We start from the raw sequence: 15,910 nt of genomic DNA, 5'->3' as shown, positions 1-15,910 counted from the left end.
GCTGTCACGAGACCAAACGATAGAACCTTGAACTGTTATGTCAAAAAAACCTCATGTATGAATCTTAAAGACAGATGGATTGGGATCAGGAAGTATGCATCCTTCAGATCCAGTGTGCACATGAAGTCCCTTGGATGAACCGCTTGGATAACCGTGTCTGCTGTCTCCATTCTGAACTGAGTCTGTTGAACATACTTGTTCAGAGAGGAGAGATAGATGACTGGTCTCCAGCCTCCAGTCGCCATTTTCACCACAAAAATTTGACTGTAGAAGCCCGGGGACCTGTCCGCAACCTCTTGTAGAGCGCCCTTCTGCTGCATGGTCTGGACTTTGTCCCTGAAGGCCTGATCTTTGCGAATCCCTTCGCATAGAAGCTTAGATGCACTTGATCCAGAGTTAGAGAGAGAGAGAGAGAGAGAGAGATTGAATGAACGGGATGCAATACCCTAGGGTGATCACTTCGACCGTCCAGGGATCTGCCCCGTGGAGCTACCACCTCGGCCAGCGGCGATGTAGGCATCCTCCCACAGGTGATAGGTGATGAGGAATGCCATTCCTACTGGGAGTGACCACCTCCTTTTCCTCCCTTCTTTCCTCTGAAGGACTTGGACCCTTTCTGGCCTTTGGATGGAAAGGGCTGCTAGATAGATAGATAGATAGATAGATAGAAATATAGATAAAACTTTATTGACCACACATTCTACATTAAAAATTACAATAAACATAATTACCTGTTAACATGAATCTATTATACATATCGGGATATTTACATTATTTTACACTCAATGTAGTCCATAAAATTACAGGATTTATAATAGTTCCTCAGCATATATCACAATAAAAATCATTAAACATATTTCATAAAAATTACTTTAACTTAAAATTTATAATTAATCATTAATACTTGTACATCCTAAGCAAGGATCTGATGAAATGAATTTGTTAAAACTAGTTCATATATTATGCGTAATAGGTCATGACTGCCACATGTAGCTCCATTTGCACCTCGCCACAAGGGCACAGTTTTTCCTCTACTGGGAGGCGACCTCGACCTCTTCTATTCCACCTATCTGTTTCAATAGCAAGGTTATGAGAGCTTAACCTTAATCTAGTAAAAGAAGTTCTATTTATGTCATTAACATTAATCTTTTTTTGTATATACATCATGTACAGTAAATTCCGGATTCAATAATTTATACGTTTCTCCACGAGATGAATTAGATTCTATTAGAGAGCATGTTTTAATTTTTGAAAATCTTCTTTGATCTCATCTTATATACTAAAATCAAGTTTGATACATATCTACCAGTAGGTGTATTATACTCTAAAGTAAGTTTCATTGCATATACCCATGGATCGTCTACCATCCCGTTCCTATCTCCACATATTTTAAAAAAACTTCCTTTATTTATATCTTACAACAGCTTTTAGTGTTGGCATGCCTACTTCCAAATAACACAGATCATTACACGTTGACTTTCGAATACCTAATAGTTATTTAATTGCCAAGTTACATAATTTAACAATAGGTTTCAGATCTCCATTAATCCAGGACATTAAAGCCGCACTAAAAAGTTTCTTCTTTACATAAAATGGTACATCATTGTTTTTATTTACAAAAGATGTGAATTTTAAAATGTGGCACATTTTTGCTTGCGCATGAGCAGCAATGGCAAATGATACCAACCCATCACTTGTAAAAACACTTCCTAAATAAATGTACCGATCCCACCTTGGCACCGTCAAATCATCCACTTTTATTGGTTTACATTCAATCATCCCTACATTAATAACAAAAAATTTGGTTTTATTCATATTAACTTTCATACAATTATTTTGAAAACACTGATTATGAAGTCCTAATTTATTTATCATTCCATTTCTAGACGTAGATTTGTCGGACTTTAGTTTTGCATTTGAGTTTTCACTTCGTTTTCTAGGATTTCAGTATCTAAAATAGGAATTGAAACCTTATGATCACTCAGATCCATTTGGTTTTCTGTTAGTCTCGTAGGATTAAAAAGTTCTTCATAGAATTCCCTGCATTATTTGTCATTAGGGCGAATACAACTATTGTTCGTTTCCTGATATTGACCTTAGAAGGTCCCGGGAACCTAGAAGTTGATGGGTAAGAAGAAGAAGGAGCTGGCTGAGGTCTACCATAGGGACGGGAAGAGAGAATCATTCGACGATTTCCTCCATTGCTCACCAGCCCTCCTTAACTCTTCTGGAATGAAGAGAGATGAACCCTCAATGGTAGAATTCCTAAATCGAGAGACTTCCACCTTCAGCACCTATTTGTGGAACTTACCTATGATGGTATTCCTTCCCTTGAGAATGGCGTTCGCCCACAGGTTGACAACATGGTGCGATAAAAACTCATGAGTCCGGGTACCTGACCACAGGAAAGACTGCAGTCTTCCTGATCAACTCGTTTGAAAGATAATGGGAGCGAACCATAAAGCCTAAGGATCCTAACCATAGATCAAGCCACAAAGCAGTCTGCATGGCATACTTCACGCCCCTCTCTATGTTCAGGAGCTCAAGTGCCGAGAGGGAGGCCTTCAGAGAGAAGAGGGTTTGAGTCGGTACACCCTTCGTTAGGAACTCTACCAAAGGGTCGAGGGTCATGGTGGAAGTTGGTTCCCCTTCAATCTCGTAATACTTCCTTTGTAGAACAAAAGGAAGTGGAAGGGACCGAGAGGAGGAACCTGCCCTCAAGGAACTAGAAGTTTCAGCTGAGCAATAGCTTTCCTTTTGGCGGCTGTCAAACCCTTAGACCAGAGAAGAGCTGCACTGGACCTGGTAGGCTTTTGGGTCTCTAATATCTCGTCGAGAACCATATCCTTCCCTTCCTGGATGGTGGACCCAGGAGTAGACAGCCTGTTGATGGTCCTCGTACACGCAAAGACCTGCCAAAAGATATGCTACGACTCACGTCTCTCTTGTTCGGTGTGATGGTTCGGATTGACAGCCTTTGGAATATTCTCATCCTCAGAATCTAAGGGGTCGTCCACCTCCAGACTCACATCCAGAGTCTGGGGTAGGACAGGGTCGTCAACAGAATCGCTGGGAGGACCCACCACAGGGGACAGTCTCTGTGCCTCAGCCATTCTAGCTTCCCATGCTACAGCGTTCTTGGGTTTCGTCTTAGTGTACTTCAATTCCCTACGCACAGGACGTTCCTCCGCGGTCTTAGGAGGGAGATCCTGTGAGGTTTTCGAGGCACTTGACGAAGACTTGGCAGTAGGAGCTCAAGGCTCCTCCTCTGGAGGAGGTACAGAAACTGGACATTGGTCCGGAGGCACTACCTCAATTTCTTGCGAGTTGAAGGGATGGATCATGATCTCCCTGGGCGAGCCTATGTCCCTACTCGTCCTAGGACGGATGATGTCGGCGTGAGGTGGTGTTACGCCTCTCATCCTACTTTTCTGTCTCTTAGTGATGACCTCCTTTACCTTCACTGGCGTAAAGGGTAAGTTGTCCATATAAGAGTCAGATGGAATATGACCTTCAGCACATCATCGGGGTGGAGGTGATCTACGTACCTTGTCTGCTGTCGACTTCCTTCTAGGGTCCTGACTCCCAACTGACGAACTTGACGAGAGTATCAGGGGGATCCTAGGGGTTGCCTTAACTGGAACAGTCGGAGGTTGTGACGGTGGAGGTGCCACGTTCAGTCTTCAGGACGGTGGAGCTGAGCATATTCACCCATGGAGGAAGCTCTGATTCTCTAGGTAAACCTTGGAAATCCTAGGAGAGTGTCCTTTGGGTGGAACTTTAGAAGGAGCTCCAGTTGACAGGGGGTGATAACCTGTGAGGCAGAGGAATACGTTCCTTCCGAGGCGAAGGAAGGTCTGGACTAATAGGTAAGTTAACGAACCTATTAGGAGGCTCCTTGAACCCCTCTGGAAAGGGTGTTGGTCTTTCGCTGGAGGTGGAAGAAGCCGAGGGTCAAGGCAAAGGTGTTGGTACAGGACTTGCTTGCGGTTCCGACACATTTTCACGTGAATTGCTCGCGGAAATTGCCGATTTGCTCGTGAGATCACTCGCGTCAACGGACGTGATTCATGAGCAGAAGTGCTCGCAATGGGAGCACTAGGAACCACACAAGAAGAGAAAGGTCTAACGCCTTCCTGCTGCCCCAGAGAAGCACCTATGTCCGACGAATTCGGCAGAGTAGGCCTCCGAGAGGGGGCTACTCTAGTTGGAGAACATGTCATGGCGGGACGCGTTCCAAAGCGAACGCTTTGCTAAGACTACCCAGGATGTGAAAGGCATTAGAGGTTTAGCTGGACACCTGTTTGAGGAATGGTCATTCTCGTAATCAGGTCCGGTCCACAGTCGTTTGAAAAAAGGGCTGGTGGAGGAGCTACGCGCTGATGGACTGCGCGCACGCCTACCTCTACATGAGGAACATATAGACCTTGATCGTGAACGCAAGGTTCGAGATTGTGAACGAGAGGTTTGTGAACGGAAGCGTCTAGCTCTTGTTCTAGAATGATGTGAACGTCATGAATGCCTATCTGGCGAATATGAGCGTCGGCCCTGGGAACGTAAACATCGTTCTCGGGAACAGTACCCTCGGGAGCGTGAACACCGCCCTCGTGAAAGGGAAGCATCGTCCTTGTGAGTGTGACCGCCGTTCTCGTGATCTAGATCGCAAAGATCTAGAACACGAGTGTCTGGACCTAGGTCTAGACTTTGCTCATGATCGTGTAGAACACGATCGCGAGACTTGTCCTTGCGAAGAGGAATGCCTCTGAGGAGAGCGTTGAGACCTGCGATCTCGTGAGCATGAGGCTCTAGAGCGTGCCCGCCTTCAAGAAGAAGAGCACTCGGATTGTGATGAGCTACGATCCATTAAATTTTCCGATCGTCGCAAACAGCGATGAGGGGAAGTGTCCAGAAGGGCGAGGCGATGGCGATGCTTGTCCTTTAGCGCTGCTGGTGGTAGGAGCACTGATCCACGGAAGATCTACACCTGCAACCTGCGGGTTCCTGTAGGGAGAAACAAAGGGTTGAAGGTTAGGGGACAACGAGGTCCCAGGATGGAGAGAGGGTTCGTCATCAGAAGAGGGCCATTAGAGAGGCGAACACGAGCAATCACCTCATCCACACGTGGAAGGGCCAGTAGAAGGCGAAACAGGGACCACGCACAGTTCCAGAGCGCGAGATGTCGACGGCTCCGGAGAAACGTTCTTCCTGGCACCATGCTAAAGGCGCAGCAGCTCCTACTTCGAAGGGGATCCCGAATTCCCTAAGGACGACCACACCTGCAGTAAATCTGAAAGGGAAAATGGCTCACCAGTGGCTGGGGGAAAAGTTGCTCTTCTAGGCGAAGCAACAAACCCCCCCAGTACCCTGGGGTTGCCAAGGAGTTAGTCGGTCAGCGCTCCAACTCGATCGTCCCTCAGAGGAGCGCGAGCAAGAAGGAGCTTTAGAAAGAGATTTGGAGGTGTGTGAAGAAGAAGAACACGCTTTCCTCGCCCCTGAGGGAGAAAGATCGCACTTCGTCGTCTTCCTGCGCCGCCCAAAATTTCTCCCATTGGGAAGCAGGCCACTCCCTACACTCTACGCCGCCCAAAATTTCTCCCATTGGGCGGCAGGCCACTCCCTACACTCTACACAGGGCGAACCCCGCTCACAGCGATGCCCTCTGCACGAAGGACATAAGGAGTGCGGGTCGGTCTCCAATGAAGACAAGAAAGTACCGCATGCGGCACCCTCACGCCCTGGACATGTTCGCATGAAGGCAATCATAGGAAGAAAACGCACGACTGAAAAAGAGAAAACAAAATCAAAAGTCCAATGGCAGTAGGAGAGAGAGGACACGTCCGATCTCTACTGAACCCCCCCAAAAAGGGATGTCTCTCACTGCTGTGAGAGCATATATAGAGGTGGCTGGGTAACCCCAGCCTACCCACTCAAGCAGTTAGGCAGGGTTGCCACCTCGCAATTAAAGTCTAATGGCTACCTTCCAGCTACGCTGAAAGATAATCCACATAAATAATGGAAGGTTTGTTAGTATGGGAACAATTTGATGTTTATATATACAGTACTGTATATATACAAACAGAAAAGCGCATATAGACCCAATGTACATATCGCCAAATGAGGGCCATAATGATTGTTGGTTATATGATAATGTTTTATAGTAAAGAACATATTTTTTTCATTGTAACTCTAATTCATATAAAATGCCCTAATTCCTGGGCTCAAGAATGATGGCTCTCTATTATTGCTGGATTTGTCATGAAACAACGTGAATCATTTACTGAACTTGTTTTTCGAAAAGGTACAAAAAATTTTTAACATGTAATACTGTATTGTAATAGAATTTCACAATACACAAGTCAAATTTGTATAACAAATGAGTTTATCAAGACAATTAGCTGAATAGAGACTTAACTTAAAATATAATGAAAAATTTCTTACAATACCCACAATAAAGACGACAATTCCAACTTAACATATTATCAATATGCTGATATCAAAGTTAACCGATTGATTTTATCTCAAAAAGAATAAAGAAAACCCCATTGATACCAGGAGAAGATTCTCCAAAACTGAAAAGAAACATGAGCACGTAGAAATTAAGATTACAGTACACAAGGAGAACCTTATATATTAAATATGATATTTTCATAATAAAATAAATTTTTTAACATACTTACCCGCTGGTTATATAAAAATAGCTTTTAATCCTCTGATGTCCAGCAGAAATTCAAAACTCGCGGCAATCGCAGATAGAGTAGCCAGGTGTACACTACCGCCCTCACGCGAGCTACACAGAGCCATTCCATGAATCTCCAGATTTTCCATGCCTATAGAATGTCTCTAGAGGGGAGGAGGGGGGGGGGGGGAAAGGTTATATAACCAGCAGGTAAGTATGTTCAAAAATTTATTTTATTATGAAAATATCATTTTTAAACATTAAACTTACCCGCTGGTTATATAAAAATAGCTGATTGACACCCTTGGTGGAGGGTTAGAGACAGCAACATTATTGGAATATTACTTAAGAGTTAATTAAAACAGGCTTAAGGGTTCGTAGCTGTTAAGGAAGCTGACTTCAATCATTCTCTGCCTCATTATGTCTGCTATCCTTATGAGATCCAGCAATCCACCCAGGGGGCTGAAGATCTCTAGGAGCTGTCAAACAGGTACATAACCTCTATGCTGACAGGACCTCAACTAATACCTTTGTTCCGGGCGCTCTCAAGGAACAAAATGACCACCTGACTAAATCAAAAATTGCGGAAGATTGTCGACCAATCTCCACATACAACCATAGAAATATATAAAAGTTCTAAGAGAAGAACAAGGGTACTAGGGATTAGGGGAAAGTAGTGGTAGATCCTTCACCTACTACTGCACTCGTTGCTACGAATGGTCCCAAAGTGTAGCAGTCCTCATAAAGAGTCTGGACACGTTTCAAGTAATGCGAGACGAATACAGATTTACGCCTCCAAAAGGTATCCGTGATGCTTTGCAGAGAACGATTTTGTTTAAAAGCTACAGAAGTTGCCACGGCTCTAACTTCATGAGTCTTTACTTTCAGCAGCTTAAGGTCTGCCTCACCAGTGTGAGTGAGCCTCTCTAATTGAAAGTCTTATAAAAAATGATAGGGGTTTTTTAGACATAGGTAATGCAGGCTTTCTGACTGCGCACCAAAGAGCTTCTGAATTGACTCTCAAATCTTTAGTTCTGTCCAGATAGAATATCAGTGCTTTAACAGGACACAGGACTTTCTCCAACTATTCACTAACCATATCAGAGAGGTTAGCAATCTCAAAAGACTTAGGCCATAGATGAGAAGGACGTTCGTTTTGGCCAGGAATCCAAGTTGCAAGGAGCATATGGCTTTTCCGTTTCTGAAGCCAATATTCTTGCTAAAAGCGTGAACTTCACTGACTCTCTCAACTGTTGCCAGACTTACTAAGAAAAGTGTCTTCAAAGTCAGATCTTTAATAAAAGAAGCCGAGTGTAAAGGCTCAAATCTGTCACTCATGAGGAATTTTAAAACAACATCTAAATTCCAGGCTGGTGATTCTTGTTGATGCTTCTTAGAAGTCTCAAAAGATCTGAGAAGATCTTGAAGGTCTTTATTATTTTAGAGATCTAAATTCCTGTGTCTGAATACAGCTGCCAGCATACTCCTGTACCCCTTGATGGTCGAGGAGGAAAAGTTGCGCTTTCTTCTAAGGTTTAAGAAGAAATCGGCAATTAGTGTTACAGAGGAAATGGATGAAGAAACTGATTTAGTTCTACACCATTCTCTAAAAACCTCCCACTTGGACTGATAAACCTTGATAGTAGAAGTCCTCCTTGCTCTAGCGATAGCCCTAGCTGCCTCTAGCTCTTGCAAGTTTTTTGATAGTCTGAAGGCTTGGAGGTTTAGATGGTTTCTTGCCAAGTGAGGTTGTTTGAGAAGATCTATTCTCAATGGCAGGCTTCTTGGAACGTTCACCATCCATTCCAGTACCTCTGTGAACCTCCCTCTTGACAGCCAGAAAGGAGCCACTAAAGTTAACCTGGTTCCCTCGTGAGACACAAACTTTTGTAACACCTTGTACAGCACTTTGAATGGTGGGAACGCGTACAAGTCCATGTCACGAGCTGTTTGACGCTCAGGGTCGCATTGTGCTTGATGGTTAACGTCGCGTCTTGATAGACACTCGACGTCACGACTTGCTGGACGTTCGGACGTCACGTCCTGCAGGACGTCCTGTTCCACCCATCCAGTGAACCTTTCCTACTGCTGTAAGGACTGATTTCGATGTCTCCATGGAGAACTTTGTCTTCTGAACGAAGGCGTTGAGAGCAATGACATCCAGGACCGGGCAATAGCCTCCCTCTCCAAAAAGAGAGACATTTGATGTTGCATAGCCTGTCTCTTAGGCTCCTCTCTGTATTTGGCAGAGAGGTCTATCGGAGTAACTAATAAAGGAGGTTTCACTAGGAAAAAGATTTCGCATCCATCCTCTAGTGAAAGCCCGCCGGACCAAAGGTCTGCTCCTTTCCTCTCCCAGGCTTGCTAGAAGTAGTTAAGTCTGGCTCCTACTGATGTCTGTGCGGTTCAGAGAAAAAGTATGCAGAACTTTCTTGCTGGTATAGACACCAAAATCTGTGTCTTCGAGCAACTCTTGAGGGAGAAGAGAGGAAGAAAAAAGGGGTGTGGTGCAAAGTTATCCTGTTTCAGTGATAAGGAAGCTGGCCTCATAGGTTTTAATGCCTCATTGCATCCAGTCTCCCATCATCCTCAAGCTCTATTAGATGATCGAGAATTTTTCTATGTACAACGACTTCTTCTCACAAAGCCGGTTGTACTGCAGCATTGTTGCTCAGGGTTTTGACGGAGGATCAGACTCAAGACCCCAAAGACCTAAGTCCACAAGCACACAGCAAAAAATGGTACAGTCTTCTCTCACAAAAGCACTAATGCACTTCCTGCTGCTCCAGCTGAACGTGCTGCTGCACCAACACCTGCAGTTAGGCTCTTTATGCTGCATTGAGGACGCGCTATTGCACTGCCCTAACAGCATCATCTTAGTAAACAGAGATTCCTTCGACGCCTTCCTTAGAGAAAACTCTTTAGGCGGGACGAAGAGCAGCAGGCACAAAATAAATTGGAAACTCTTCCGAAAAAACTCTCATGAGTTTCTTAAAGTCAACTGAAGGAAGAATGATCTTAGGAACTTCTCCTAAGAGAATTCCACTAAAAGATAAATAGGGGAAAAGAGATCGTCAATCCCTTCCTCCTACAAGGCTCTAACCGAGGTAGAGATGTCTTGTTTCCTAAGAGTCAACTCCTTAAGGTCTTGAATTCTAGCCTCAATGCTTATAGAGGTTTAATTCTCGCTCTCCAACAGACACCAAGAGTTAGGTCAAGCGGGCCTTGGTCTGAGAAAATAATATCTTTCCAGTTAATATTTATTTCTGTATCTTTTAATATAGCGCCTGGCGTAACAATGTTCCAACGCTAGACGCTCATGGTCATTACGATCGGAATTAAGACGTTCGAGATCTTGATAGTAGAAGTCAAGTTCAACTGCTGGACTCTTGACGCCATGCAACTGTTTGACTCTCAGTGTCACCTCCAACTGCTAGACACTCGACGTCAAGTCCAACTGTTGGAAGCTTGAAGCCATGAAACTGCACGACAATCGGCGTCAAGTCTAACTGCCTAACATTCGAAGTCAAGATCAACTGGTGGAAGCTAGACGCCATGCAACTGCTTGGCATTCAGTGTCATGTGACTCTCAGAACAATGCCGTTCACGATTCAGACGCTCGCGATCTAGACGCTCGGAGCTAAGCTTGACACGCGGCGTCACGTCCAACTGCTTTACGCTCGACGACACGTAACTGCTTGATGTTCGCCGTCATGTTTAACTGCTTGACACTCGACGTGAAGTCCAACTGCTGGAAGCTTGACGCCATGCAACTGCTTGACGCTTGGCGCCACGTGACTTTCAGAACAATGACGCTCGCGATTAAAAACGCTCGCGAATCAGACGCTCGGAACTATGCCAATCGCCTCTAGAAGGGTAGATCATCGAACAAGAGAAACCAAGAAGTTGCACTCAGTTATAAACATTGTGTCAAACTCTTACAGCAGCGTTAGTAGCTAGCCTTGCTGGACACTCGATGTCCAAAGCTCTGCGTTCGGTGTTAGAAAAAACTTTTACCTCACCTTACCTACGGCGAGAGCGAGCGTTCTGGGAATCGTCAACAGAAAACGCTCGAGGGGACTTCTGCTCGGGTCTTACAAGACGCTCGGCGCCAGGCTACGCCTCTTGCTTCCTTTCGCCGATCGACATTACCTCTCCCATGGGTCAGGGAGCTTGAAAGAGGTCTAAGGCTAGGATAACGACAGGTCCGAACAGAAGCACCCTCCACTGTATTGAATAAATTCACTGCACTAATTTAGCACTAAAAAACTTGCACTTTTAAACTGTTTGGCATAAGACCAAAAGTAGACACGCCTGTTGTGATAGAACTTACTATTCTGTCAAGGGCTTGAATGAGAATGCAATAAGTTTTGAATCCTATATAAAATGTAACAAAATATTTTATATAAAATATTAAATGAATAGATATAGAAATAAAGAATATATACTGTATATATGTAAACAACCCTTATTACTTGAGGGTTTCCAATAAAAGATGATTAGACACATTTACAATTGGAACATCTATATACAGTGAACCCTCGTTTATCGCGGTAGATAGGTTCCACACGCGGCCGCGATAGGTGAAAATCCGCAAAGTAGTGACACCATATTTACCTCTTTATTCAACATGTATATTCAGACTTTTAAAACCTTCCCTTGTACGTAGTACTGTTAACAAACTACCCTTTATAGTACAGAACACTTAATGCATGTACTACAGTACCCTAAACTAAAACAGGCACAAATATCAAAGGCAATTTTATATCATGCGTTTCCTAAACACGCTAAAAAGCATGATAAAAAATGGCAACCAATGTTTTGTTTACATTTATCTCTGATCATAATGAAGAAACAAACTGGAGGTAGAGCTTTGCTTATTACCCAGACATATTTCCCATACTTTTCCCTTAGAACTACATCACATCTTCCTACTTTAGATATATATATATATATATATATATATATATATATATATATATATATATATATATATATATATATATATATATGTGTGTGTGTGTGTGTGTATATATATATATATATATATATATATATATATATATATATATATATATACCTACATATATACATACATACATATATACATAAATACATGCATACATATATATATATATATATATATATATATATATATATATATATATATATATATATTACTGTATATATATGGGTTATGGAAAAAATCCGCGAAGTGGTGAATCCGCGATGGTCGAACCGCGAAGTAGCGAGGGTTCACTGTATATTATACGAAAAAATCTAGTTTTCCCAAAAACGAACAAGTAAACAACGATACAAAGAATCGTGAAACTGAATCGATTGTCATGAATACTACGTCGTGTAAAATTAACTGTACGCTAATTTTTCTTTAATCTCAGCAAAAAGATTAGCTTATGAAAAAATACTAAAAGGACAAATATTACTGTATTGTAAAATCACATATTCCTTTTTATCTTATACAACTTAAATACTTTGGTTTTTAAGATTTACTTTTCATAAATAACGATACAAAGAAAATTGTAATACTGTAACGAGTGAAAGAGAACTGCGAAGCATAAATTAAAATGAACGCTAGTTTAGTTAATCGTTGAAAACAGATCGAAGATTATCTAAAGAAAGTATACTAAAAGGACAAAAATTTTCTTAAAATAACAATCCTTTTATCTTAAATACTTTGTAAGATAGTATTCACTTATCATTCTTTGTAGAAAAAGAAAGAAAATGCAAGTCATACTCTAGCTTACGTCATATGACTGTGACGTCATAGAGAAGGCTGTGTTTACCTACCACCATCAAGCTTTCATTAGTTTAAAATAGGTTGAAAAAACTTCTAATCCTACCTTTTAAGCTATAACATAGCGATCAAATACCAAACCAAAACAAAATAAGCGAATGCCTATAACCGTATTTAGGAGTACATCACCAATATACTGCTAAAATCCAGGGTAATCACGAGTGAATTTCAACGATGTTGCCGATGTGACCGGCAGGGAAAATCTGGAGATTCATGGAATGGTTCTGTGTAGCTCGCGTGAGGGCGCTAGTGTACACCTGGCTACTCTATCTGCGATTGCCGCGAGTTTTGAATTTCTGCCGAACGTCAGAGGACTAAAGCTATTTTTATATAATCAGCGGGTAAGCTTAATGTTTAAAATTTAGTACTTACAGCAGAAGGCATGTTGAGAAAACATATCTCACACTCTTCCATTCCATTGCTAGTCTTTACTGAAACCTGTAGAAGAGAAAATGTTCATCAGTAAAGCTCTATAACTACACTGTATTACAAAACATATGCTCCTAAAAACTAAAACAATTTTGTTTAAATCAAATATTGCAAGATGATTAAAAATCTTTGTAATAATTTCTATCTCATAGATGGACTTAATATAGAAAATGTATATCCTTCCTGGGTCATATAGTCAATGTATATCTTTCCTGGGTCATATAGTCAATCATAAAAATGTTATTTTTATTAGTAAAATAAATTTTTGAATATACTTACCCGATAATCATGTAGCTGTCAACTCCGTTGCCCGACAGAATTCTATGGAGGGATACGCCAGCTATCACAATACTAGAAGGGGGTGTACTTACCAGCGCCACCTGTGGCCAGGTACTCAAGTACTTCTTGTTGACACCTCCTCAATTATTCCTCGGTCCACTGGTTCTCTCTGGGGAGGAAGGGAGGGTCGATTAAATCATGATTATCGGGTAAGTATATTCAAAAATTTATTTTACTAATAAAAATAACATTTTTCAATATTAAACTTACCCGATAATCATGTAGCTGATTCACACCCAGGGAGGTGGGTGAAAACCAGTGTACAAGATTAAAGGATAGCTAAGTATCCCATATTTCATATAACAGTTATCTCAAATAACAATGAAATAATAAGTACCTGGTAAGGAAGTCGAATAGAACCGTTACTCTGCCTCTTTTTTAAAGTTCGTCTTCCTTACTGAGCGCAGCGTTCCTCTTGGAGGCTGAATCAACCCAAAGGTGCCAAAGTACACGGGGTTGCAACCCCTACTAAAGGACCTCTACCAAACCTTTAACCCAGGCGCTTCTCAAGAATGAATAGACCACCCGCCAAATCAAAAGGATGCGGAAGGCTTCTTAGCCTACCGTAACAACCATAAAAACAACAATAAAAGCATTCAAGAGAAAGGTTAAAAAAAGGTTATGGGATTAAGGGAATGTAGTGGCTGAGCCCTCACCTACTACTGCACTCGCTGCTACGAATGGTCCCAGGGTGTAGCAGTTCTCGTAAAGAGACTGGACATCTTTCAGATAAAATGATGCAAAAACTGACTTGCTCCTCCAATAGGTTGCATCCATTATGCTCTGCAGAGAACGGTTTTTATTAAAGGCCATCGAAGTAGCTACTGCTCTTACTTCGTGGGTCCTTACCTTCAGCAATGCAAGGTCTTCCTCCTTTAAGTGAGAATGTGCTTCTCTGATCAGAAGCCTTATATAATACGAAAGCCCATTCTTGGACATGGGCCTCGAAGGTTTCTTGATGGCACACCATAAAGCTTCTGACTGTCCTCGAATAGGTTTAGACCTCTTAAGATAATATTTGAGAGCTCTGACAGGGCAAAGAACTCTCTCTAGTTCGTTACCTACCATGTTGGAGAGGCTAGGTATTTCAAACGATCTAGGCCAAGGACGTGAAGGAAGCTCGTTCTTTGCTAGGAATCCAAGCTGAAAAGAACATGTTGCAGATTCGGTTGTGAAACCAATGTTCTTGCTGAAGGCATGAACCTCACTGACTCTCTTAGCTGTTGCAAGGCAGACGAGAAAAAGAGTCTTGAGGGTAAGGTCCTTGAAGGAAGCTGACTGGAGAGGTTCGAACCTAGATGACATAAGGAACCTTAAGACTACGTCTAGATTCCAGCCTGGAGTGGAAAGACGACGTTCTTTAGACGTCTCAAAAGACTTAAGAATGTCTTGAAGGTCCTTGTTGGAAGACAGGTCCAAACCTCTGTGGCGGAGAACTGAAGCCAACATACTCCTATATCCTTTAATCGTAGGTGCTGAAAGGGATCTCTCATTCCTAAGATGTAGAAGGAAGTCAGCTATTTGGGTCACAGAGGTATTGGTAGAGGATATTGAATTGGCTCTACACCAGCTGCGGAAGACCTCCCACTTAGACTGGTAGACTCTACGAGTGGAAACCCTTCTTGCTCTGGCAATCGCACTGGCTGCCTCCTTCGAAAAGCCTCTAGCTCTAGCGAATCTTTCGACAGTCTGAAGGCAGTCAGCCGAAGAGCGTGGAGGTTTGGGTGCAACCTGTCTACGTGAGGTTGACGTAGAAGGTCCACTCTTAGAGGTAGAGTCCTGGGGAAGTCGACTAGCCATTGAAGTACCTCTGTGAACCATTCTCTTGCAGGCCAAAGGGGAGCAACCAGCGTCAGCCGTGTCCCTTCGTGCGAGACGAATTTCTGCAGAACTTTGTTTATTATCTTGAACGGTGGGAATGCGTACAGGTCGAGATGGGACCAGTTCAGTAGAAAAGCATCCACATGAACTGCTGCAGGGTCTGGAACAGGGGAACAGTACAGCGGAAGTCTCTTGGTTATGGAGGTGGCAAACAGATCTATGGTAGGTTGACCCCACAAGGTCCAAAGTCTGTTGCACACACTCTTGTGGAGGGTCCATTCCGTGGGAATGACCTGATTCCTTCTGCTTAGGCGATCTGCTGAGACGTTCATATCGCCCTGAATGAACCTCGTGACCAGAGTGAGGTTTAGACCTCTTGACCAAATGAGGAGGTCCCTTGAGATCTCGTATAGGCTCCTCGAATGGGTCCCTCCTTGCTTGGAGATGTAAGCCAAGGCTGTGGTATTGTCTGAGTTCACCTCCACCACTTTGCCTAGCAGGAGGGACTTGAAGTTCAACAGGGCTAGATGAACTGCTAGCAGCTCCTTGCAGTTGATGTGGAGTAATCCTTGTTCCTCGTTCCACGTTCCCGAGCATTCCCGTCCGTCCAAGGTTGCACCCCAGCCCGAGTCCGATGCATCTGAGAAGAGATGAAGATTGGGGGTCTGAATGGCCAACGATAGACCCTCCCTGAGAAGGAGGTTGTGCTTCCACCACAGGAGAGTGGTCTTCATCTCTTGGTTGATAGGGATAGAGACTGCTTCGAGAGTCGAACCCTTGTCCCAATGAGCTGCAAGATGGAATTGAAGAGGGCGGAGGTGGAGTCTCCC

General features: G+C 43.1%; 1 protein-coding gene across 1 annotated transcript in view; it reads right to left on the bottom strand.

The window, feature by feature from the left end:
- The window catches only part of ari-1 (E3 ubiquitin-protein ligase ariadne-1), a 177,007-nt gene that overhangs the window by 102,441 nt on the left and 58,656 nt on the right, over positions 1-15,910 (bottom strand). The window contains exon 3 of the mRNA XM_068356551.1: positions 12,864-12,929. Coding sequence (XP_068212652.1) covers positions 12,864-12,929 — 66 coding nt within the window. The remainder of the gene's footprint in view (positions 1-12,863; positions 12,930-15,910) is intronic.

The sequence above is a fragment of the Palaemon carinicauda genome, chromosome 2 (genome assembly GCF_036898095.1).
Source record: "Palaemon carinicauda isolate YSFRI2023 chromosome 2, ASM3689809v2, whole genome shotgun sequence".
Taxonomy (NCBI): Eukaryota; Metazoa; Arthropoda; class Malacostraca; order Decapoda; family Palaemonidae; genus Palaemon; species Palaemon carinicauda.
The sequence above is the reverse complement of the archived record's forward strand: the minus strand, read 5'-3'. Positions and strand labels throughout refer to the sequence as shown.